The sequence below is a fragment of the Mirounga leonina genome, unplaced genomic scaffold (assembly GCF_011800145.1).
Source record: "Mirounga leonina isolate KUSES-001 unplaced genomic scaffold, KU_Mleo_1.0 Mir_154, whole genome shotgun sequence".
Classification (NCBI taxonomy): domain Eukaryota; kingdom Metazoa; phylum Chordata; class Mammalia; order Carnivora; family Phocidae; genus Mirounga; species Mirounga leonina.
The window spans coordinates 56,447,656-56,473,717 of NW_023270389.1; the positions used below are offsets into that span (position 1 = coordinate 56,447,656).

Sequence of the window (26,062 nt, forward strand, 5' to 3'; positions counted from 1 at the left end):
CCCTGATTTAGGCTCTTTCTGCTCTTATCTAATCATCCATCCAACCATTATATTGGAAAACATTTATTGAACACCTGCTTTTACCAGATAATTGTTTAGGTCCCGGCAATACAGTCCCTCCCTTAAGAGCCCGTATTCCTGTTAAGATGAATATTATTTAAACATTAGCTTCATGATCATATTTCTCTGCTCAGTTTGCTCACGGGCATGGTGATTCACTATTTTCATTTTGACTTTAGAATTTGAACATACTGCTTATGTTTATGTGTCCTCTTTCTGTGTCCTCTTGGACGCTCCATCCTCCTGGGTTTCCAAGAACACTCATCCGTATTCCCAGGTGTGCACTCTTGTGGCTGTCGTCATGATATTTGTATGGACTACTCTTCAAATGCCTATAGTTTTGAATTATAAAAATTGAATTATTTTTTATTATATTTTTTCTGTAGTTTCATGTGTACTGGTATTTATTTGTCAATTAGAATGATTGCAAAGCACTCAACGATCTGGATCATGATTTTGTATATGCCCGTTTCCCTTACCCAGGACCTAGGGCGTAGTCGAGAAGGGTGCTTATTCTATCCCTCTGTCAATTCAGTCTGTATAGAGCCTTCTGAAGATCATCCCATTGAAAGGAACCCATACTATCAGCATATTTTATATGCCTTTTGATAGAAAAATCTGATGTTCAACTTTCAGGAACAATCAGACAAGAAGAGTCAGGTGTAGTGCCTGGTGCCATATCTCTTTCCCCTCCCCACAGGGGTGTTTGTAGGAGTTGAGGGTGGGTACCTCAGTTGTCATCCAAAAGGCATGGGCCTTGTAGGAGCTTAGAAAGTACTATTTTGTTTGTTTATTGATTAATTAAGCTTGTGCTAATCATTGATTAATTAAACTGAATGCAAAAACTGTATGTGACTTGGCTGATACATGTTAAAAAAACTTGTACATGTTAGATGACAAGCAATGAATAATCACCTAAATTAATAGATATGCAAGGTAAAGTTTTTAAGAGGTAGAAGCAAAGTAGTAAGATATAAAAATACATATACAATGGAATCTTTTGTAATCTTGCAATAAATAACATAAAATAGCCATGTAAATACCTGGCTCAAGTATGCTGTAGTAGGTACTGAAACAGTTTTCAAAAGGAATTGATTATTCTGTGAGTCTAATATTGAAACATTGATTAGGTATTGGCTGAGTGCCAACTTGTAGAAGGCACTGGGGTAGGCGCTTTGAGGGATATAAGGATGAATGATGCCCTCATTTTTGTCCTCAGGAAGTTACATTATAGTAGAAAAATAAGATGTGTATGTAAACAACTATACATATACTTCCTAAGGCTCAGATAAAGTGCAAAGGGATTTCAAAATGCTGAAAAGTATCTTTCACCTGGGAGGCTCGTGGAGAATGTTATTGAGCAGGTGGAATTTGAATTGTGTCTTTGACAAGAAAATGTGAGAAGATTTTGAAGGAACTGAGAGAGGGTGTTCAAAGTTTTATGAGAAGTATCATAAATAACAAGATATATGGCACATATCATTGATTCAGGTCTGTAGTATATTTAAGTGTTTATGTAAGCAATATTCAGAATTGAAGTGTGATCCTGTTTTGGTTTGTCCCTGGAAAAACTAAATAGGCCAGTTATTTACATACTATCATTATAGAATATATCTGTACTCATCTTTACTCATCTTCCAAAAGGAGCCAGCCAGTTTATCTTAAGATGTGATGGTGGGTAAGAACTGGTTCCCTGAGTCCCACACCCCTCCCCCCACCTCTGTAAATAACAGTTTGTGCTTGGCTGTTGACCCACACTTGCTATGTACCTCAAAAGAAAAAGGAAGTTACAGCTCTGTAGTTCAATGACAAGGAGTGTAGCTAGTTAGAAGACCCACCATTTTCCTGAGTGGATGGGCTTTTATTTTGGCAAACCTGTGTGTGATAGATTTTCTTCTCTCTCTCTTTTTTTTTTTTTATAGCTTTTGCTCAATAAACAGGATTCAGTTGAAGACATTTTAATTTATGTCAGTGTTACATACTTTACAATTTGGAAGAGTAGAGAAGAGGATGAAGGTAGAAGGACTACAATAAGCTGAAATGTGCAAACGGTTTTACACTGCTAAGATCTTAAACATTTCCATGTATTAATTGGTAAACCAAAGTACCATGGAGGTTGTTCACTGCTGTCCAGTCATGAGTAGAACTAATATTTTACAACTTTGGCCAAAATTTCCTAGTTCTTCATCGTCCACTAAATGATTTTTTAAAATAGTAATGAGAATCCTTTGTTAAACTTGTATTGATTTGTAAAGATGGCCGACTTGTGAGATGCTGTAGGAAAGGAGGGAAGCCGCCAAGGTTCGCTTCCCATCTTGGGCAAGTAAGAAAATGTAAGGAGAAATACACTAACAAAGCTTGCAGCAAGTCTGATTGTTTTTTTAATTCACCTAGTATGTCACTGCTTGATGGAAGAGAGAAAAACGATGTGGCATTGAGTTATGATCTCATAGATTCAAATAATATATAGAGATAAATATTAAAGACTTTGAACACATTTGAAACTTGATGTTTAGCTATGGAACTGGTTCTATAGAAGTGATTGTTCTCGCTAGCTAGAATAGAGCTGCTTAATTCCGGCAAAGTGACGCATGGCCCTTTCACTGGACTCTGTTTTAGATCAGTGATTCAGAATCAGTGCCTCCCTCTTGCTTCATCTTTCTGTGATGATTTTAAGGGGTGTGACTCCTTGTTCCACACAGTCCTGGCCCAGTGGCAGCACCAGTGCTGTCTCCTTACAACCTCACTGAGCTGTAGACTTGCACTTTCCCTGCCCTTGAAGCTGCTACTCTCCTCAGTGCAAGGATGGGTCAGTAGCCAGGGTGAATTAAAATATCCCTCAAAAATGATTTCCTCCAGTTCTTTGAATATATAGTTGTTCCCCTTTATAGTCAGTTCTTAAGTTAGCACATTTATTTTAGTGACTGATATGTTGCTTAGTTCTAATAGGGAAAAACGGTTTTTTTTGAGGGTGCTCAGTCTGAGTGTGGAGGGAGAGGGTGGGGAGTTACATGGTGTCTTTCAGAGGTTTTTGATCTTATTTGTAGGTCATGAAGTCAGTTCAGCATGTTTTAAAAAAAAAAGTAGAATAGAAAATAATCTTAGTCCACAGCACACAGTAAGGATAAATATTGCTGTGTGAAATTTGTCAGTAATATATCTACAGGTATGAATGTATTGGGTCATGATGTGAAGTTATAACTGTGAGTGATAATTCAAAGTTTGGAAGCCACTGTTATAATGGAGTTTTAAACATATGGAAAAGAAACGATATTAAAATAAGAAGTAGCTGTTCCTAAATTATATGTACTTTCTGTGATTAAAAAAAAAACTTTAATAACTAGGAGTCTTTTCTGAATTAGATTCTAAGCTGCTTCAACAGTCTTATTCATTCAACTTTGTAAACATTTCCACTCCTGTCCTCCTATCCTCAATACAGGGTTGACCCTTGAACAACTTGGATTTGAACTGCCCGGATCCACTTATGCACTTTTTGTTTGTTTATAAGAGTTGGCAGGAAAAGCGACAAGGCATTTATTTACAACAGCCTGCCCCAGGCTCCACAGGACTCAATCGAAGGTGACTATTGCAGAGGTCATGCCTGCTGTCCTCTGAGTACCCAGGAAAGCTTGCTCGCTATCAGCAGCCCCTAGGCTACAGGTCACCCCATGTACTGTTGGGGGGCGGTTGGGGTGACGTCCAGTGCTGGGGCCTGGTGGGAGGAGCCTGGACTGAAGAGGAGGAACATGTCCAGAAGGCAAGGAGGGCCCTGTGCATGGAGCCCCATACTCCTGGCTCTCGAATCTCCCCCTAACCCCCACCATGTCTTCTGGTGCCAGGTCCAGGGCTGTGCAGGGGTGGCCTGGGGCCTCGGCCCCTTACTGCTGGGCACAAACTACTCCCTTGGTGGCACCCTGGTCCTGTGGCCTCGCACAGCTGCCAAAAGCCGTGGGCCGGTGGTACGCCTCCAGGCAGATGGGCCAGCGGTACTACACCTCCAGTAATACTGCCCATGGCCCCCAACGCCGCCCCTAATGAGCAGAGGCCACCAGGCTGCCGGATGGCACCACCACTGGGAGCCAGGGCCATCACTGCTGCCCCTGTCCAGCCCAGTCCACCTATGTTAAAAGGTGAAGGATGGTCAGTAATGGATGCTCCAGACTGAGCAGGCCCTTTAATACTGAAAAAACGAAGCAAGCCACTCCATACCATTAGGGATAGCATTTTATTCAGGGTAATTTGCTGCCGGGGGATTGGGCAGTTGGACAGAGGGATAACCCGGGACACTAGGCAGCTGTTTGCTGCCCCTATTCTCTACCCCTATTCAGACCTCAATCCCCAAGTTTTAGGGAGCAAGGGGCATGGTGGTGAGGTCACGGGGTGGTTATCTTAAAGTGGTGCCATCTGTGTGCCAGAGGGGAGAACAAGATGGAAGGCCAAAGACGGAGTCAGTGTTGTTAGCACTCCTACAGCCTTTAAGCAGATTTTTCTCAATAAATATAGGTACATACTGTATTTTCCTTATGATTTTTAAAATAACTTTTTTCTAGCTTAGTCTCTTGTAGGAATACACTACTTCATACATATAACGTATGAAGTATGTGTTGACTGCTTATGTTATTAGGAAGGCTTTCAGCCAACAGTAGGTTACTAGTAGTTAAGTTTCACTGGAATGAAAAATTCTTCCTCTACCCTTAGAGGTCTTCCAGCTGGACTAAGAATTAAATTTACATGAGACAGTAATGAGAAAAAAAAAAGGAAGTTGTATATGTGCATAGAGACCCAATAATGAAATCGAGATCTAAATAAATGACCAAAAGGGGTAGTTTTTATATTCTTTAGACAAAGAGACAATAAATTTGTGAGGAATTGGCAGGATAAGGAAAATGGATGTTTGGGAGCTTTAATTAGTAAGGAATTCTAAGGGGGAATTTGGGCTGAGGTAATAAATTAGAAAAAAAGTAACAAGGTTTGTTTCTATAGCTTTGTCAGTTTTAAAGGTTCTATATCTGGTGATAAGTATGTCTTCTTAGTACAGGGAGGGTATCTTTCATATGGGAGTTTTATTTTATGTTTTGGGGAGGGGGCTCTGAGTGTCCTGACACTCACTGGCTGTTTCCCAAGTGGCTTAAATTCAAAATAATCAGTATGCCATTGTGACACATTTTAGACAGCCTGCCCTTGGCTCCTATAGGAGTCAAAAGTTATGCTCAATTTTTGGATTGAGCATGGTTGGGTGCCCTAACCCCTAAGTTGTTTAAGAGTCAACTATACAATTTGACCCTTTGATGACTATCAGTTAATATTTATATCTTAACAATGTCCCTTTGGAGTTCTATAATTGTAAAACACGCAAGCAGCAGCCATTTAAAATTTCATTGTTTACAACTTGAGAAACTAGAAATACAGTACTGTTTCAGATATATTGGTATATAATGTCCTCTGGTTTTTAAAAATACATTTCTTTGAGAAACTAAAGTTTCTTGGGATGATTTCTTGAGTTATTGTTTTGGGGCAGAAGAATCCAGAGTACTGTTTTTCAAGATGCATTCCTGGAAAGCTGTTAGTTATAAAACACAGAATTCTATAACCAGCAAAAATACCCTTCAGAATAATGGAGGTGAAATAAGACATTTCCAGACAGATGTCTAACATCTGCTAGGTCTTTGAATACGTAATACCACGTCATTACTGTTACCACTGCAGTTTTTTCTCTTTTAGGCATGCTTTTCTATTCTGTGAACTGATTTTTATTCCCTAGAAATCTGATATTGACTCTGTGTAACTCCTTTTCCTGATCTCTTACAACATGTCTTTTTTTGTTTTTTTTTAAAAATTGAGGTATAGTTGACACACAATGTTGCATTAGTTTCAGGTGTACAACATAGTGATTCAAGAAGTCTATACATTATGCTATGCTCACCACACATTTAGCTACCATCTGTCACTATACAGTGCTATTATAATACCATTGGCTATATTCCCTATGCTGTACATTTTATCCTTATTTATTACTTACATATTTCATAACTGGAAGCCTGTATCTCCCACTCCCCTTCCCCATTTTGCCCATCCTCCTTCCCACCCTTTCCCCTTCGGCAACCATCAGTTTGTTCTCAGTATGGGTCAGTTTCTGCTTTTTGCTTGTTTTTCATTTGTCTTTTAGGTTCTACATAAAAGTGAAGTCATGTGGTCTTTCTCTGACTTATTCCACTTAGCATTATACCCTCTAGGTCCATCTGTATTGTCAAGATCTCTCTCTCTTTTTTTTTTTTTTTTGGTGACTGGGTGATATTCCATTCCATTGTGTATGTGTATGTATATAGCTCATATCTTCTTTATTCATCTACTGATGGACACTATATATATTGATGGACTATATATATCTACATATATATAGGCATATATATATCATATCTTCTTTATCTGTTCATCTATTGATGGACACTTGGCTATTGTAAATAATGCTGCAGTAAACATAAGGGTGCATATATCTTTTCAGGTTAGTGTTTTCATTTTCTTTGGGTAAATACCCATTAGTGGAATTATATGCTAATTCTATTTTTAATTTTTTGAGGAACCTCCACTCTGGTTCCCACAGTGGCTGCACCAATTTACATTCCCACCAACAGTGCAGGAATGGTCCTTTTTCTCCACATCCTCCCCCACACTTGTTATTTTTTGTCTTTTTGATTCTAGCCATTCTAGCAGGCAAAAGGTGGTATCTCATTATGATTTTGATTTACATTTCCCTGAGGGTTAGTGATGTTGAACATCTTTTCATGTGTCTGTTGGCCATCTGTATGGAAAAATGTCTATTCAGGCCCTCTGCCCATTTTTAATTGGATTATTTGGGGGGCTTTTGGTGTTGAGTTGAATAAATTCTTCATGTATTTTGGGTATTAACCTCTTATTGAATAAATCATTTGCAAATATCTTCTCCCATTCAGCAGGTTGCTTTTTCATTTTGTTGATGGTTTCCTTTGCTGTGCAAAAGCTTTTTATTTTGGTGTAGTCCCAATAGTTCATTTTTGCTTTTGTTTCCCTTGCCTGAGGAGACATATCTAGAAAAATGTTGCTAAGGATGATGTCAAAGATATTACTACCTACATTTTCTTCTAGGAGTTTTATGGTTTCATGACTCACTTATAGGTCTTGAATCTATTTGGAGTTTATTTTAGTGTACAGTGTCAGAAAGCGGTCCAGTTTCATTCTTTTGCAAGTAGCTGTCCAGGTTTCCCAGCACCATTTATTGAAGAGACTGTCTTTCCCCTATTACATGTTCTTTCCTCATTTGTCATAGATTAATTGACCATATAATCATGGCTTTATTTCTGGGCTCTCATTCTGTTCCATTGATCTATGTGTCTGTTTTTGTGCCAGTACCATACTGTTCTGATTACTATAGCTTTGTAGTATAGCTTGAAATCTGGGATTGTGATACCTCTAGCTCTGTTCTTTCTCAAGATTACTTTGGCTCTTATAATACGTGTTAAGTGCTACTGCCAGAAACACATACAAAGTGCTTCAGTAACCTGTCAGAGCCCTCTACAACTCTAGAATGAGTCCTATTCTTTCTAGGATTGAGGCCCAACTAATTTTCCATTGTCAATAATCTCTAATTTCTTTGCACTATCTGCTTTTGTGCTCAGATGAACCTTGTAGACAGACGACCTTTCTCACTGTCTTCCATTTATGTTGCTCTTTTGATTGATCCAGAACTCTTGATGTTTTTCTTGATTCAATGCTTTTGATGTCTGGAAATGAGTACTGATTTTTAGCATCAGACCTTTTTTGAATCCCAACTCTGGCCCTGCCTAGGTGTTTGATCTTTGTAATCCCCGGAGAATTAACCTTAGGCCCTCTGAACCTATTTACCATTGGTGAAAATGGGAGGGGGAACTTCCATGGCAGGTGTGTGGTAAGAATCAACTGAGATGAGGTTCTAAATATGCCTCACATACTGTTAGCTTATCTCACCTTCCCTCCCTACCTGCTTAATTCAGTATTTGGTTCTAACTGTTCTGAGAAGTAAATAAGATTTGTAAAGGTTAGTTAAAATAATAGCATTTTAGAGAAAACTGAACGAGTCATAAGTGTAAGCAATCAAATGTAAACAGTGGATCCTACTGATTCATGCAGGCTAATGATAGTTTGGTATCCTAAAATAAAAAAAAAAAAAGGCACTGCCTGCCTTCTTTTCTTTATTCTTTCCTTTCTTCCTTCCTTTTCTTTTCTCTGTCTTTTTAAACATTCTATATGTTTAGTACTTAAAGGTGATGATGTTTGTGTCACTATATGCTGAGTTTACACCTTATCTTAACTTTCCTATACTCTCTTGAGGCCGTACCAGAATACATGGTCCCTGGAAGAATAAGGGACTTTTCCCTGTTAAGTGGCTTCATTACATTGGACACATCTAAAATGTAATGAAGATAATTTTATACTATTATCATGTATTATTCAGAAATATTCATCTTCACTTAACTTGCACACAAATGCACATATACACACAAACTCATCCTTCACCCCAAGCGCTTGTGAATTGGGTGGAATACTTTTCCATACATGGTAATATTTTGTTTCTTCTGAATTTATAATTGATGTGGGATTACAGAAGTATGATTTTCAATTTTTTCTGCCTTTCCTCCAGGCTTAGTACTATCAGGAATAAAAACTTGAAAAGATGCCTTAATTTATTGTTGAGCCATTATCAAGTAGAGATTTTGATAATGTATTTGAAAAAATTTCCTGTTTTACTTTTGATATCAGAAAAGCCCTGGGTAGGGGCGCCTGGGTGGCTTAGTCAATAAATGTTTGCCTTCGGCTCAGGTCATGATCCCAGGGTCCTGGGATTGAGCCTGGTATCGGGCTCCTTGCTCCACGGGAAGCCTGCTTCTGTTCCCTCTGCTTGTGTTCCCTCTCTCGTTGTGTCTCTCTCTGTCAAATAAATAAATAAAATCTTAAAAAAAAAAAAAAAGAAAAGAAAAGCCTTGGGTATACACTTTCTCGTCTATAATATTTCTATCCCTAAATAAAATATGGAACATTTCTGCTTGGGAAATGTTTTGTAGAATGGGAGGGAGGCTCTTGAGATTTTATTCCTTTTTCATAAACATAGCTCATAAATGAAGCTCCTGATTCCTTTTTGGTCCTAGAAACCTAGTCACATAATTAATTTTGCATCTTTAGGTTAGTTAAATGGTAAAATATGATACCTGCTCTTTTGAACATATTGGTTGCTAGTAAGTATAATATCTAATATGACTTTAAATATTAACTATAAAATGTGAATACTTTGTTGTTATTTTCCATAATATGGCTTCTCTGTTAAGCTAAAGTACAGGGTTTAATTTTTTCACATCTACAATTGGCAACAGTAATTTCATGTTGATTAGTGTAATTTATGATTTTTTCAATGGTGCCCTTTGAGAAGTTCGAATTATAATACTAATGATTAATGGGTAACAGATGATGTTATAAAATGTAAAAAGAAAATTGTTGCTCAGTTTTTTATTGGTGAAAACTTTGAGCTCTCTAAAAGGCAAGATTTTATACTCCTACTCCGATTTATTAACATGTCCTTTATAAAAAATTGCTTGTTATTGGAGAAATAACTATATACATCCAGTAGCTTTTCTTTTCATAATGTATAATTTCAGTCACATTTCTGTTTCTCTGTCCTTCGCAAATTCTGTTTTCCTTCACATTGATTTTCCTGCAAGGGTCTTTAAAAAAAAAACTATTTACTAGGATTAGCTGCAGCTGAGGCTGTGGCCTCCCAAGTCCAGAGAGGCTCTTCCTGTGTGTCAGTGTAGGAGATGGGTGTGTGCAGGGCAGCTCTGAAGTCACACATGGCCCTCCTAGCCCCTGTCACTGCTGTGAAGATTTAGGCAACAGAAATCCTAAGTGCTTTATGCACACTAAGGCTTTTAATCCCCGCCTCTTCCTTATGAGGAGAATTTATTACTCTTCCCATTTTACAGGTACAGAAACCAGGGCTCAGAGAGGTCGAGTATCTTATCCAAGGTCACAAAGCCCAGGTCTGTCGGACTCTAAAGCCCATGCTCTTACCCATTCTGAAGTAGTCCCTGACTGACCCCAGAGAAAACCATCTGTGGTTTCCTGGGCCTTCCCTTCAAGCAGCGCAGTTCAGGGCCATGCCAGTTGCTGCCAGTGCAGGTGGCGACCCCAGCAGCTCAGGAGCAGACTCAGTTGGGCATAGGCATTGTCCTCCGCAGGCCTGCTTGTGCCAGGTGCAACCAGGGTGTGGTGCTTGATGGTTGTAGGGTCATCAGGAGGGCAGTGGCTCCTTCTGACCAGTACTGTTGAAGTGTATGAGGCCAAGGCACAGTTCTACTTAGTGGCATAAGCTTAATAAACTTACTCTTGAACTAAGGGATGGTTTTATTTAAGCACATGTGCCTGGAAAACATTGTTAGTTTCTCATGTTCCATGTATGGCTTGGCCTTCCCTTAAGCAGTGACCAAGAGAGGTGTGCTGTGATTTGATTTTCCAAAGGCTTGGTTGCCCTTCAAGTAGCATTTCACCTGGAATTTCAACACTAGAGTGAAATTTCCTTAAAATCACCTATTTTATCTTACAAATTGTGTGAAATTATATATGAATTTTACATTCTATTCAGTAATATATATACACATTTGTTATAATGCAAAAAATGTTTACTTACCATTGAGTAAGACTGATAGTCTAGGAAGACTCTATCAGTACCTAAAAATGATTGAATAACACTTTGTCTACCTATTTATACCTCAAAATGAATGGACACAGAACTTACATGCTTCACAAAAATTAACTCAAAATGGATCATAGACCTAAATGTAAAATGCAAAACCATAAAACCCCACTATAAGCACAGAGCAAGCACAGTGGTTAGTAACTTCATCTAGGGTTGGGTCTTGTATGAAGAGAATTGTTAAGAGAATGATCGAAGTGACATATCAAGGAATCTAAGATGGGTAAAGAAGGAAGTGAGGGAAAGAGGCCAGTAGATTGGGAATGTGTGAAAGGACCATTCAGCTGGAAAGAGGGAGAAGCTGGACAAACTAACTGCCAGGACAGGAGGATGTGGGCAGGGGACAGAATGCTTGAAGCACTGGATTTGGTGGTGGAACACTTTCAGGTGATAACAAGGGCTCACATGTGGCTCACTCATCTGTATTAATTCTGTCCTTTCTTCCAGCATTATCTGCAAGTTCAGTCATTATCATGTTTATAACCAGTATAGGTATGGTTTTTAAATTTTACCCCTTTTACAAAAGATCATTATTATTTGTTAGTTGTCGCCTATTAAAAAAAAAAAGGAATTGAAAGAAGGAAAAATGTTTTCAAAATGAATGGAAGAAACTTACCTACTTAATTAGCATGTGCATGGTATAATCTGACTATTTTTAAAAAATGACTGCACTGGGGAATGACTCATACCGGAATGCATTTGAATAGATGCAATTTTCATATGCTACATTTTAAAATGACATTTTCCTTTTTTAGGTGTAACAAAATAAGTTTGGAAAAACAATCTGAGGTTTTTCTACATTTGAAAAAGCATACCATCAAAGGGAAATTAAAAATAAAAATTGAAAAGCACTGTATAGCATATTCTGATGAATAGTCAGGTAAACAGTGAGGATTTTAAACAGAATGGATTTTAAGTAAATAATTAAGTGACTTATCTTAACTGAGTCAACTGTGACGTAGTAGAAGAACAATAAATTCAGAGGCAGGAGTTCTAAGTTCCTAGAAATTGCTCCATTGGCTGCTAGATTATAAGGACCATGAAGACAAGGGTGATGTTTGTTTCTAATCACTGTCGTCCTATCTTGACGTATCTGAGTACCTGGCATAGTACATAGACCATGGGCAAGTGCTCAATTTGTTGAAGAAATGAATTGATGGTTGGGAATCAGATAATGTACAAAGTCTGATGGCCTTGCAGATAATGTACAAAGTCTGATGGCCTTGCCTTATGCTTTTCAGTGGGCAAACAGTGAGGCCTGTACTGAAACTTGAGATATTTCCTTCACATTCACGTTATACCCTTTGCTTGCTTGTTTTGTTTTTGTTTCTTTGTCTTCATATTCTGATTTTATAGTATGGTTAATAGAAGAGAACTCCAAAGGTTCTAGATGATATATGATATGAAGAAGGGTCTACTGACAAATAATATCTTTGTTGGGTGTTTAGGTAGTTAAACTTTTACATAGTTAAAGAGAAAAAAAAACAGCTTCAGTTTTTCAGTATAATTTAAAATTAAACTATAAAGAAAACTACAAATTAGAAAATTTAATCCCTCTTGACATTAAACAATAACAAAAAATACAAGCATCAAACAGGGTAAAACAGTTCAGAAAGGTGCAAACTGAAAAGTAGCCTCCCCAATCCGCCTCCCCACCCCCTAACACTCCACACACTCCCCAGCGGCAGCTACTTCTGACATATTCTTGAGTGTCCTTCTGGAAAATTATTCCCTACCTATACAGGATTTTAAATTGAGTATTAAAGATTTGGGTCATCATCATCCAAGTTTCTTGGCAATGAAAATGCTTATTATGTTGTTCAATGCTGACATTTTGCAGTAGGAACAGAACCACTTTTTGGTCGGATTAATACTCTGAGTACAGTTTCCCCCCTGTGCATCAAATTTAGCGGCTGTTTACATAATCATCAGCATGTTGTTTCTTACTATTTGCCATCTTGCAAACCACTGTGCTTCCTGCTACTTAACCTCTATATGGCTATTCACTCCTTCTACCCCTTCCCCGCCCCCAGTGCAGCATATGAAAGCTTCTCTTCCATGTTATTGGCTTTCTTCTTTGCTTTTTGGCTATAGTATGTGTAGGGGAGGGAAAAGTTTTCCTTGACCCTCTGAGGGTCCCTGGCTGTGTCTGAAAACTGACAAAGATTAATAGGAGCGAAGCATACCAATTTATTGAAGTTTAATGTGACATGGGAGCCTTCATAAAGAAATGGGGACCTTGAGAAACAGACCTGAGTATTTTTAGCTAGGTTTAATGAAGAGTGGACAGTCATGGAGGAATGTAACAGACTACGGAGTATGAGGTAAGTGTGGTAAACTGGAGGAAACTTAGCAAGGCCTGTTTGTTGGGATTTTTTCCCTGTGTTCCTTTGTCCTGAGAGATAAGGATGCTTCTTTCTTCTGGGAAGGTATCTTTCACACGAGGGTTTTATGACCTGTTTCAGAGAAGAAGAGGCTTGGGAAAAGGTCAAAGTGACCTTCCTGCTTCTGCTGTTTTCTCCAACTCCTTCAGCTTAAAATATTCAATATACATAGGTGCCAGATTTTGGGAGTAGTGTGCCCTGAACCTCATCGTGTAGATAGCTGCTTACAATATTAAAAAAAAAAAAGGACATGTCCAAAAAAAAAGAAAGAGTAGATGGCACATTAGTGATTAGTTAACAAAGTGTGCTTGAGTGTGAGGGATCCTCTTTCTTACTGTGTATAAATTATATTCCAAATGTTCAGAGGAAGGAAAATGATTTGGCTACTTTAAGAAAAAGTCTCTTTGTGCTCTAGTTTGATCTTTGAATGCTCTGCATAAGCCTCCGTCTGATGGAAGTGGAGACCTTCACTGCCCCTGTGACCATGTCGGTGACGTTCTCGTCAGATCTGCGGCCAGGAAATGGATGTGTCCTTTCGTGCTGCTTCAGTGTTAGTTTCTCCCTCTTGAGTCAGCCCTGGAAGTGCGGTCTTATGGAGATAGCTGAGTCACAGCAAGTGTAGCTTCCTGACTTTATGGAAGTCATAGATATTCACTGGGCCTCAGTTTCTGTATCCATAAAATGAAGGGTTCAAACAAAATGATTTTCAGTTTTGACATCATTACCATTTTGATGAATCTCATTGATTTAATGAATCACATTCTTTGCTAGGCTTTGCTCAATTTAGCTGAAAAGTAAAATTTTTTTTTAAATTTCAAAGGTGACTTTGGTTTAGGAGGGGTACTGGTGTGGGTGTGTGTGTATCAGGCAGCGAGGCGAAAGGACAGCCTGAATGGGACATTCAGAGGCACACTGTTGTTGCCAAGTCCAGAGGTACCGTCGCTCTACCTCTAGACATCTTTTGACTCTAGGAGGGAACCAGAAGAAGGAATCTTCTACTGCAAAGATAAATCAGAAAGTTAAGTTTAAATCACATTTGAATACAATTTGTACCTCGCATAGTTGGCCTTTTCTCAGGAAACAGTACTTGCTTGAGAGTTAGTTTCTTCATCTAAATAGAAATTCTGTTACTATTTTAATGTAGTTTTAAACAATCTTGTTGAGATAAATCACAGTTATAGATGAAGGAATGGGTTAATTTTTTAAGAGAGCATAAAGGATTTTTCTTCCTTGTATGTAGGTGCTGTTGTGAAACTCTAGGTTAGAATCCAAGAGGTCCGATCGAAGAGCTTAGGCATTTTTTGAAATCTTGTGGACACAGTTTCTCTTTTTATGAGTGATGCTTATTTATCAGAGATTTAGCTAAGTGCCATGTAGTGTTGCAAATTCTTCCTTCAACATCTAAGTAAGTGGTTGTTCTGAGGGAATTTTTAAAGGTAACACAATTCTTTATTCCTTTCCCATTAAGGTGTAACCTTATCTGTTGACTTTTTTTCCCCCTTTACCTTACAAAAGAATTGCTTTTATTATTTTTCTTTAGAGCTCATGACTACATTAGAATAACTAATGCTCACAGTGAAAACTGATTTTAAAGCAGCAACTTATGGGCAACATAGGATATAATTTCTTTAATTTCCTAGATAACATCTGCTTTATAACATTTTTTTGGTATTTTACACACTGGTGGTATCTTAGAAGGACACACTTCACTGACTTGATATTTTAGGATTTTGGAATTGGGATGTAATTGAAAAACAGTATTTGTTAAATATGGTTGATGTCACAGGGAGTACGATGATTCTTTTATTACATTTCATAATAACCCATTTCTCTTCTAGATGGTTGTTATAGGCCACAAAACTTGACCCTGTTTAGAATTATTTAGTTTTACATGAAAGAATAGTTAAATAACTCAGTTCATCATTGGATCAGACCCACTGAATGGATACTTTCTTTAATAGTGACTTTTGCATCATTTTTTCATAGGCAGTGCTATTTAATGGGACAAAGCATCTGAAGGACTGAAGTTTGAGTTCTGACTTATTTCTTGGCTGTGTAACCTTGGACCAGTGTTCAAATTTTTTGAGCTTTACTGTCCTTGTCCATGAAATAGGGATACTACCTACATTGTCTGTTGTGAGAATGAAATGAGATCATGTCAAGAGCCTGTCACTTAGTTGGTACTCTAAAAATTAATGACAACCATTAATCATGACGATAACAATAATTTTTAGAGTTTGAATGTCACTGATTTGTTAAACATTCTGATACATGCTTTCCCATTGTCTGAGGAGAAGGAGAGGGAGAAGATTCGTTCTAACAGAATAGACAGTGACAAACTGAACAGAACATCCCTGATTTGCTTATCTACTATTTTAAGAGATTCTTGTTCACTAATATTCATTGGAATTTGAGAACAGGTTGAGCAACTGATGTAGGAGATATTTTCTTTGCTTCACATAATTTGAAGAACACTGTCTACTTTTTACACCCTTTATATTTTTTTGACATGCATCCAAATTCTACATATTTTATATCTCATAAGACACTATTATTATATTGCATGCATATTATTTATTTAGATTTACCCAGATACCCACTGTTTTTCAACCCTGTCTTTAACTCCTTGTATTATCTGGTATCATTTTCCTTTTTTCTTTGGAACTGCCTTTAGAATTTCTTTATGCAGGTACCCTGGTAATACATTTTCTCTTTTTGCTTATCTAGAAATGTCTTTATTTCACCTTTATCTTTTGGAGGGAATTTTTTTTGCTAGTTAGAGAATGCTATGTTAGGGTTATTTTTAGTTCTTGAATTTCCACTTGACTTAAAAAAAATAGATGCTGGCTCTCTGGTGAAATTCTTCATCTTGATATATTTTTTTATACCATGTTTGTTATTTTGAAGCCTTTGCCAGATAATAAGTAGGCTATTCGTGGATCTCTTTTTATTGTCTGTTTTTTCTTTTGGTTTTCTTTCTTGGTATATCTGGTAGTCTATTACTGAAGTTGAGTTTCTGGAGAGTCAGGGAGCTAAAATGGGGGAATGTCACCTCAGTATGGTCAAGGACTAAGGGTTGAGTGAACAGAAAACTTGAAAACTTTGTAAGGGTCAGTTTACCCTTCGGTTTACCCGTGCTCCTAGAGTGTAATGCTCCAGGAATTACAACAAAAAGGTTAGAGCAGATACCAGAGATCTCTTTAGTGGGTTTGGACTCTCATTTTTCTCTCTCCATGCTGTGAGGCTACTGAAATTTCCACAGAACAAGCACAGGTTTGAACTCACTTTTCTATAATGTCCTTCTCTCCAGGATCTTTGTCCCTCAAACCTTGGCTGCTTTGGCAGCCCCAGAGTCCAGTTTTTGTCTTCATATCTCTGTGAAATTGGCAAAAGCTCCATGAGCTCCTCTGCCTCTTGGCAGCTTCTTAAGGTTCTCAGTCTCTTGTCCAGGTTGACTTAAGACTCAACGCATGTACTCAGGTAAAAGCAGCACAAAGAAGATTGGGCTACCTCAGGAAGCTTCCTGCCTTACTAGATCTGGGATCATCAAACCCTGGCTGCCCTAGAGGCTCTCCAGGGTCTCAGACAGACTTTTTTTTCATATCCCAGTTTTCTAATTGTTCTTGCCTTGGTTTGCTGTAAGCTACTTTGTCAGTCAGAAACCGTAGTTCCTCCATTTATTTTCTTTTCTGTATTGTGTATTGTGCAAAATCCTATTACCTGTCTCAGAATTAAGGAGTGTGATTGGTTAGTTTTGTGGTTAGGCTACCTGGATGAATGGAAGTGCCAAGTTTCATTGGTTTTTCATTTACCTCACTATCATACCCTTTTACCTTCAGTTAGATATGTGGTCATTTCTTCCATTTTATAGTTTTATTTATTTCAGCGAAGGCAATATTTCAATGATGTCTTTAAGTGAATGAATATTTTAATATAGACAGTAAAAATTTTAATAAGCTACTAATATTTCCAATTTTATATTAAAAGTGGACTATAATACTCAAATGCATGGTAAAGCCTAAACCTTAAAAAGCTGTATTTGTAAGGACGTGAAAAAAAAATGTGTGAAGAAAGGCCTTCACAAATGTTGTAGTATGTTTCTTAGTTCACCTTTATTTTCTCTTGACTAATAAGCATTATTTAAATGTGTATTTTTGGATGATTGTGGGAAAAATAAAATAGTGTCTTAAAACTATCTACAGTACAGTTTATGAGTATAATCATAAACATAACTAGACATACAACTTCTACCATAAGAATTTATAAGTGAATTATTGACATAAAAGGATCCTATCCATATACCCTAACTAAAGAATCAGGTGTTAAATTTAGAATTGGGAACAAAACTCCTCTAAATTCCTTTCTTCCTTATATGTCCTATATGTCCTCCTTTGCTTATTGTAACGACGGACCTTTGGGGCCAAGATATTTTTAACAACATATATGATTGGAAGTCCTGCTGAATAATCGAGGAAAGAAGATCAATCTTTGACTTCTTTTTTTCATTTTATCCTGTGCAATAGGCATAAAAATGCACCTTACAGAACTCCGGCTAGAAGGGGCTTCAGTAACCAAGGGCCCCAGCTACTGTGCTCTGAAATCCTCTGCTGCTTTTGCACTTAAGACATGTTTCCCTGGGGCACCTGGGTGCCTCAGTCAGTTAAGCGTCTGCCTTCGGCTCAGGTCATGATCCCAGGATCCTGGGATCGAGCCCCATGTCGGGATCCCTGCTCACTGGGGAGTCTGCTTCCTCTCCCTCTGCCTCTCCTCCTTGCTCATACTCTCTCTCTCTCTCTCAAATAAATAAAATTTAAAAAAGAAAAAAAAAAAGATATGCTTCCCAAGGGCTGCTTCTAGCCGGCGCCTGAGAGGAGCAGGAAGACTAAAGCAGGCTGGTCCCCGGAAATCAAGGAACTCTTGAAGGCTCACTGGCTCTAGTACTGCCTGCTGGTCTTGCTGATTCTTCCTTAGATTATACAGCAATTCAGGATGATGGCTTTCTTCTCTCTCTCTCACTCTCCTTCCTTCGGGTCTGATTTGTCTTATTGTCTGAACCTCTTCCCATTTTCTCTTATAGGAGTTTCCCTTACAGGAATAGAATTCTTTCAAGTTTAATCCTGTCGTGGTGTCTGCTTCTTGGAGGACCTAGACTAACACATTCTGCAATTTCTATAAAAACATACTATCGTGTGAAATTACTAAGGAGAAAAAAGATGTTTACTATCACTTTAATGATGATGGTATTCTAATACTGCTGGATTCTTAAGTTTAGGAAATATGTAATTGAGAGCTAGCCTCTCAGCTTTTTTCTCATAACAGTTTATATTGTCTGTTTATATCTAAATTTGCTTTCAGAAGGCTGAATTATTACAGTAGACAGATCAGGAGCTCATGTTCTAAAAAATTGTTGATTTACTCAGGATGATTGGATGGTTATAAAGTATTAAGCAGTTTATAAGTCATCTTTGAGCTAACTAAGGATATTTAATCAGAAAGTAGAAAGAAATATTTGAGGATATGTTGATAAGTAATATCTTGTTGAAAGCAGCATAATAAGTAGTAACAGATTTATTTGTTACAAATATTTGGTAAGTGTTGCTTTCAATTTATATGATTTATACAAGAATGCTTATATTTTATATGTTAATGTTAAAATTCTTCTTTCTTTGCAGAATCATGGTGAAAGATTCGTTTTCATTGCAGAGTGGTATGATCCAAATGCTTCACTTTTTCGACGTTATGAACTTTTATTTTACCCAGGGGATGGATCTGTTGAAATGGTAAATGAGCCTTTTTTTTTTTTTTTTTCCTTAAAAGTTAGCAAAGGGAGTGAAGATGGGAATAGGGAGAAGAGTAGGATTGCCTTCTATATAGTTGCTCTTGAAAATACATTATATACATATGTATGTTTTTTTCTTCTTTTTTTAATGGGAATTCTTTTTTTGGTATTATAATTCCAGTACAAGAAGATAACTTTGTGCCTTTATCTTTAATGTCAAATAGTAATTAATATTTTTTGGTTGGAAAACTGAAGTGGGATTATTCATGTTTTAGATTAAGCAATAGTCAATAAGTGAATGTTATAAAGATTATCATGGTCCTAAATATGTCACCATTATTGAAAGCTGTTATCTCTACAACAAGTCAAATTGAAGAAGATCGGGTTAAGAGAGTCCCACTTATTTTTTTTTGTCTCTTTATTGGCAACCATTTTACAGGTAGATCTCTTTGGTATTGGCATTCTGTGTAGGCAAGAAAGCAGAAATTTGGAATTTTTCTGGGATTTCATAAGCACTAATTTGCTGAAATGATTTGTCAATAAATCTTTTTATTCATGGTTTTTAAAGTATTAAATTTGTAATAAGTTTTTGTGTTATTACTAGATTGGACTAGGAAATACAGAAGTTATAAAAGAAATTATGATTTGTATTTGTAACAAAAATGAAACAATGTAAGCTATGTTTAATAAAGCAGAATTAAGAATCATTTCTAATTTATAGTATGATTAACATTGTCTATTGATAATTATATGTCTTATTGTGTTGTTGGTTTTGGTTCCAGCATGATGTAAAAAATCACCGCACCTTTTTAAAGCGAACCAAATATGATGATCTTCACTTGGAAGATTTATTTATAGGCAACAAAGTAAATGTCTTTTCTCGACAACTGGTGCTAGTTGACTATGGGGATCAATATACAGCTCGCCAACTGGGCAGTAGAAAAGAAAAGTAAGAAAAGCTTTTCTTCATTCTTAAAACATTGTATATGTCTTCGTACAAAATTCTAATTTCTTGTTTCTATCTTGTGTTTTTTACAGCATAGATACTTTTCCAATTCAGTGACCCAATTCAGGGTTATGACATTTTTAGGATTTTGAGGAGTAGATTCAGCGACTTGCTCTTCACTCAGATAACAAAGCGATGCCTATAGTCTTAAGCAATGATTATTTTCTGGAGGAAAAAATGCAAACTTTTTATATGCCCTCATCTTTCTTCATAACATGCATTTAACTGGGAACTGAAAATGTTGGAACATAAATAGTATTGGTGTATAGAATAAACCTGGCTTATGGGGAAAAAATAGTGAGTACCATAGCAGGGAAGGCCCTGTGAAGGTATTTGAGCTGGATCCTGAAAGATAAATTGGATTTTTACCCAGTTAGATCAAGAGCAGGGAATGCTGGTCACAGGAATACGTATAAGCAGAGGTTCAAAGGCAGAAAGTTGTATGTCGTGTACTGGGAAGAGCCCATTGTTCTGTTTGACTGGCGTGGTGGTTAAAATTTTTTTAAAACTTTGATTAGTAAAATAGTCTGAATTAGGATGGTAGCAGTAGGTCTGAAGAGGAAGAAATGTGCAAGATTAGCAGAAGCAGAGGGATAGTAGTAATGGTAAACACTCAGTGATGGCTAGCTATTATTATATCAGGCATGGTATTAAAATGATCTGTATGGGTTATCTGAGTCCCGTGACAACCTAATAAAAAACAAAACAGAACAAAACAAGGTACTATTATGATTAGCTCCACTAATCACTCCACTAAGTAGATGGGGAAGTTGAGGCTTGGAGGAGAGTTAAGTAGCTTGCTGACGGGCAAGAGGAGGGGCAAGATAAAGCCCCCAGTACAGTGTAATTTAAGAATGGGTGGATTTAATCATAGGAGAATGGAGAGGACCTGGAAAATGGTTGCCCTCTTTCTGCCTCAATCCATTTGCATGTCTTCTGGCACCTAGCACATCTCCTTACACGTTACAGGTACCTTATCTGTGTTAGCTGAATGGATCAATGGATAGCAATTTAGAACTCATTATTTACTCTTGCCTTTTTAAAAAATTTCCTCCCTGTTTACAAATGATGACCTTTGATCTAGTTGACAAAGATGTTTTTGTATAGATTGTTTGTAATGAATGTTGTCTATTCCTGAGCTTTATACACAGACATAATATATGTGTGATGAATATTGACTGATCAAGTGAAGAAAGAATGAGTACTACAAAAACAACAACAAAAAAGTAACATAATTATGATACACAGAAACTTATCTGTCTTGTTCACCTAAAGACCATTATTGTGATGCCTCAAACAGTAAATTATTCACAGGGAATGCCCCACAAAAATGTGTTGAAGGAAGGAAGGAAGGAAAGGAAGGAAAGGAAGGAAAGGAAGGAAAGGAAGGAAAGGAAGGAAGGAAGGAAGGAAGGAAGGAAGGAAGGAAGGAATTAATTTACATCACTGGAAATAGTTATGTCTGGAAGAAGTGCTGGTGGCTGGCTGGCCTCTCCAGCTTCTCCTTTCCTCCCGCGGCATGCGTCTCCTCCTCCGATGTTCAGAAGCTGCAGCATGCGGCCTTCCAAGCGGCCCTGTCTCTTTAGTCTTCTCCCCATATTGTTTGTCAGAGCTGCATTTGTCATCCTGACTTTACCTCAGTTCCAATTTAGAAGAGAGACAAAAAATATTGGAGATGCAGCTGAAAATCAGGCTATACTGAAAACAATGACTTTTTTACTAATATTTTTCTTCACAATGTCAGTTTTCAGTATTACTAAGGTGGCATTTTAATTTTCAATCTCTACATTTATGAGTTTGCAACCTTCTGAGGCTAGAATGGCTGTATTTGAATTGAAATTTTACTTCTTTTGTCATCTTTGTTGGCTTCGGTTTCAGTGGCTTATATATTGTATTGTCTTGGGAGATTGCTTGCATTGTGGAATGATTATTGTATAATTAAAAGTAGGGACCACTGGTAGAAGGTAAGCCTATCTATATAAAAAGCTCCAAATACCTTTTAATTTGATAGGAAAAAAAAAATCTGTCCAACTGTCTTTTGAGGTCTGCCACCAAAATAACTAGCCAATTATATAATATCCAAGTAACTCCCAATAGTAATATTCTTTCTGTGACTTCTTTACAAGCCTCTTGAGCCCTTTTTACAAGTCCTTTATAATTCTCAAGGTGGTTTGTGCTCATTGTGGATATTAGTACACAGGTGGTGATGGATCAGAGGGGTGATGAATGTCTCGTGTAAAAAGACCACTCCCAGAATAACTCTGAAATGGGGAAAAAAATTTGAATGTTAGATAAATAGGAATCTCTCATTGTTATGGGGTCTAATGGTGAAAGTCTATGAAATTAAGGAAACATCTACCATAATTCCTTTATTTGCAAGTAGTAAATATTTATAGTTTTAAATTTTTTGAGCACATGCTGTATGCGGAGTGCTGTGATAGGCACTTTCCATATGAGTCTCAGTTCAAGACTACTTTAAGTTTTCATTTAAACTAGCATAAGTAAATGAATTAGGGAGACAGGGTTAATAGGATGACTCAATCAAAATAAAACAATAATGCCTGTAGCAATTATGATTTGTAAGTATATATATATAAATTATACTTATTTATTTTTTGGGCTGGGGGTGGCGGGGCAGAGGCAGAAGGAGAGAGAGAATCTCAAACAGACTTCACGCTGAGTGTGGAGCCTGACCTCACGAGCCTGAGATCACAACCTGAGCTGAAATCAAGAGTCGGATGCTTAACTGAATGAACCACCCAGGCGCCCCAATATATTAATTCTATTTGTCTAAAGTGAATGTCATTGATTCTGTTTTATAGAGCAATTAAGTAACTTGGCCATAGTCACAGAGCCAGAAAGTCAAGAGAACCAGTAAACTTTGTTGCATTTGACTCACACTCATTCTTTATTAAGCCTCTAATTAATATGTTGGTAAATATTGTTGAATGGGGCTGATTTCAAAAGAGGAGGAACCAAAGAATGTGAAGACATTTTAAATATTTGGGCTTTATAAATATAATTAATGAACACATATGCAGTATTATATTTTTACTGACTTGAACTGTTCCACCATTTTCTCGTTTTTTTTTTCCCCCACCATTTTCTCTTTTGATTCTTTCTTAACTGCATGTGGGCTAGTAAATCCAGCAACCATTTGGCTAATTTAAATAAACTTCAGAATTCATGTTTAAAAAATGTAGTTTCATTTAAATGACCAAAAAAGTAGGTATATGGGGAAATACATGTATGTCTATCATGATCCTATAGAAATAACCTGTATGTAATAATTATAACTTAGTCTTGTTCTCAGTGTGTATCAAGGATAATTTATGAACTCAAGACATCCCTGTTATATTCCTCATATTCAACTCCTTTCTTTATACCAGAAAGAAATAGTAGGAGGAAAAAGTAAAATCGATCTCTTTGGTGCCCATCAGCTCATTTTGAGGCAGTTATGCAGAAAATTCAGTATAACTCAGTTCAGCTCTCAAACCAGCCTTGGCTTTCCAGTTCCCTTAGATTACATTACAGACATAGGACATTTGACTCACATTTCTACTTCTTTTTTTAAATCTCTTTTTTGAGTTAAAATTGACATTAAAAAGCTGTAGCTATTTAATGCATACAGCTTAATGACTTTGGAGATAAGTCTACACCATAAAGCCATCACCACAATGAAGAATATAAGTCTGTCTATTACCTCCAAAAATTTTCTCCTGTTCTATTATTTTTTTTATATTGATTTGTTTTCTTTTTGTGGTAAAAGCACTTAACATACAATTTACTCTTTTAGCTAATTTTAAATCTATTTTTTCTTTTTAAAGCTCCTCAAATCAGGGACACCTGGGTAGCTCAGTCTGTTAAGCAGCTGCCTTCGGTTCAGGTCATGATCCCAGGGTCCTGGGATCAAGTCCCACATCGGGCTCCCTGCTCAGTGGGGGGCCTACTTCTCCCTCTGCCTACCATTGTGTATTTCTTCAATTGTTTTTGTGAACCTAATGGCTCATTTTTATTGTTCTATATAATTAGTTAACAATTCGACTTCACTTTTGGCCTTTTAGTAGTAGTATTTTTTACCTCAGACATTCTGTTTGGGATTATTATACTTTTGCTTAAATTAGAATTTCCCTTAGAGTGTGTTCACTGATAGAGAACTCTTTCAGCTGAAAATGTCCTGATTTCACTTATATTCTTGAAACTGCCCTCTTCTTTGTGTCATATGTTTTTGTTGTTTCTCTGTGCTTTATTCTGAATTTGTTCAAAATTCTTTCATCAGTTGCATCTAATCTTCTGTCAAACCATTTGGTTCTTATTTTCATTTTTGTATTTTTATCACTAGTGATTCTAATAGATTCTTTTTCAAATCTATCCATTGTTGATAGCTTAGACTTTCCTGTTGCCTGATGCTATTTGCAGCTTGCCTTTCAGTCCTTCCTTTAGCCATAGTTTGCATGGTCATTTTACAGTCTATGTCTGACAGTTCTAGTAGCTGAACTATTTGTGGGTCTCTCTGTTTTGTGCTGTGTCTTCTGGTTCTCCCTCATGTTGGTCTTTTTTATTTGTGTGTGTGTGGTTATCTTTGTGTGGTGATGATTGTCATGTGTCTGGATGTATGTGGATGTGTATATGTGTGTGATATGTGTGTGTGTTGCGCATTTATATATGAATTATTTGAGATACAGGATGAAATCATCTTCTAGGGTGGAATTGTGTTTGCTTCTGAGTGTTGCCTGGAGGCATTAGCAGTCTGGATGATCGGTACCTGAGTGTAAAATGGGAAGTTCCCAGACTACCTAAGTGATGTGACCTTGTGCTGCCAGACCATGCAAGGCCTGGTTCTTTCTGATTCACCCTTAGGGTATAGCCTTTGGTCCGAAGTTATTATAGGAAGAATTCTCTGTTGGGTTCTATTTCCCTTTCCCGGTGAGGTGGTACAGATTAAAGTTCAGATTAGCCAGACAAAAACAATGCTGGCAAGGTCGGTGCAACTTTCATTCTCATTTTTCTGGGTCTCCATTTTTCTTTCACATTTGTACTCATAATTGTTTAGCATCTAGTCAATTTATTTTTGCTTTAAAAATATTTTAAAGCTATCTTAGCCACCGTTTTTAGTTTTCAGTGGAAGGGTTGCTCTGAATAACTTTGCCATTGTTGCCAGTCGGGAAAGCTCTGGCTCAGTGAGGTTTCCTCCAAACCACAGGTGCCTCATCTGAGGCTATTTTCCTAATTTCCTTGGGGCAAACAGGCTTCACTCTTGTAAAGAAAACGTAAAAGAAACCACAAATTTGGCTTTGTGTAGATGTTTTAGAATGGGTTTTTATATGCTTAAGGCCAATATGCATAACTTTTGAAATATTTACTTGAATTAATATAGATTGAAGTTTTACAAATCTATTCCTTTAGGTGGATAGCATTCAGAGAGTCTATAGCACTGCACTGTCTAGGATGTTTGTTATACAGTGTCTTTATCCTGGACATATTTGCTGCAATTTTTGCCCTCAGCCTGTTGGTGTATGGAGAACATATTTTTTTGCATAGCCCTGTGAAAACTGTTATTTTGCAGAATTCCGTGTTCTGAGTTTGGCAAAGGCTGGCCAAACTATTTTCTCACTCTCCATGGCTAAGAAGTTGTACTGTAAAAGAACCATTTTATATATATATATATATATATATATATATATATATATATATATATATTTCTTTTGAGAGAGCATCTCCTGCTGCATCCTACAGTGCATGCTTAATGCATGGTGAGAGGGTTACTATGTGGTAGATCCTCACCGCGGTGGCTCCCAGTGAATCACATCTCCTGGGATCCATGTCCTTGGCCGGTCCCTTCTCACGTTGACTCTGGACTTGACCATGTGACGTGCATTGGCCAAAGGGACATCAGCAAATGTGTCTCAAGGGAATGCTTGAGAAGTGTGTGCACACTGAACTCTATGTGGCTGCCTATGAAGAAGGCTGGCGTGACCTCCTAAGGATGTGAGCCCGCAAGGAAAAAGAAGCCTAGCTGTCCCAGCTGACCTGCTAGCCACACGTAGCTGTGTGAGTGATCCCTGGTGAAACCACTC

At 37.4% G+C, this 26,062-nt stretch overlaps 1 protein-coding gene across 4 annotated transcripts in view; it reads left to right on the forward strand.

Annotated features, from left to right (window-relative positions):
• The window catches only part of NME7 (NME/NM23 family member 7), a 273,460-nt gene that overhangs the window by 27,346 nt on the left and 220,052 nt on the right, over nt 1-26,062 (forward strand). For 3 of the 4 annotated variants that reach the window (XM_035010884.1, XM_035010887.1, XM_035010886.1), the window contains exons 2-3: nt 18,873-18,980; nt 19,762-19,928. In XM_035010884.1, the coding sequence (XP_034866775.1) occupies nt 18,873-18,980; nt 19,762-19,928 (275 nt within the window). Of the gene's footprint in view, nt 1-3,461; nt 3,640-18,872; nt 18,981-19,761; nt 19,929-26,062 lie in introns of those variants that run through there. The other variant, XM_035010885.1, reaches the window with a different exon arrangement.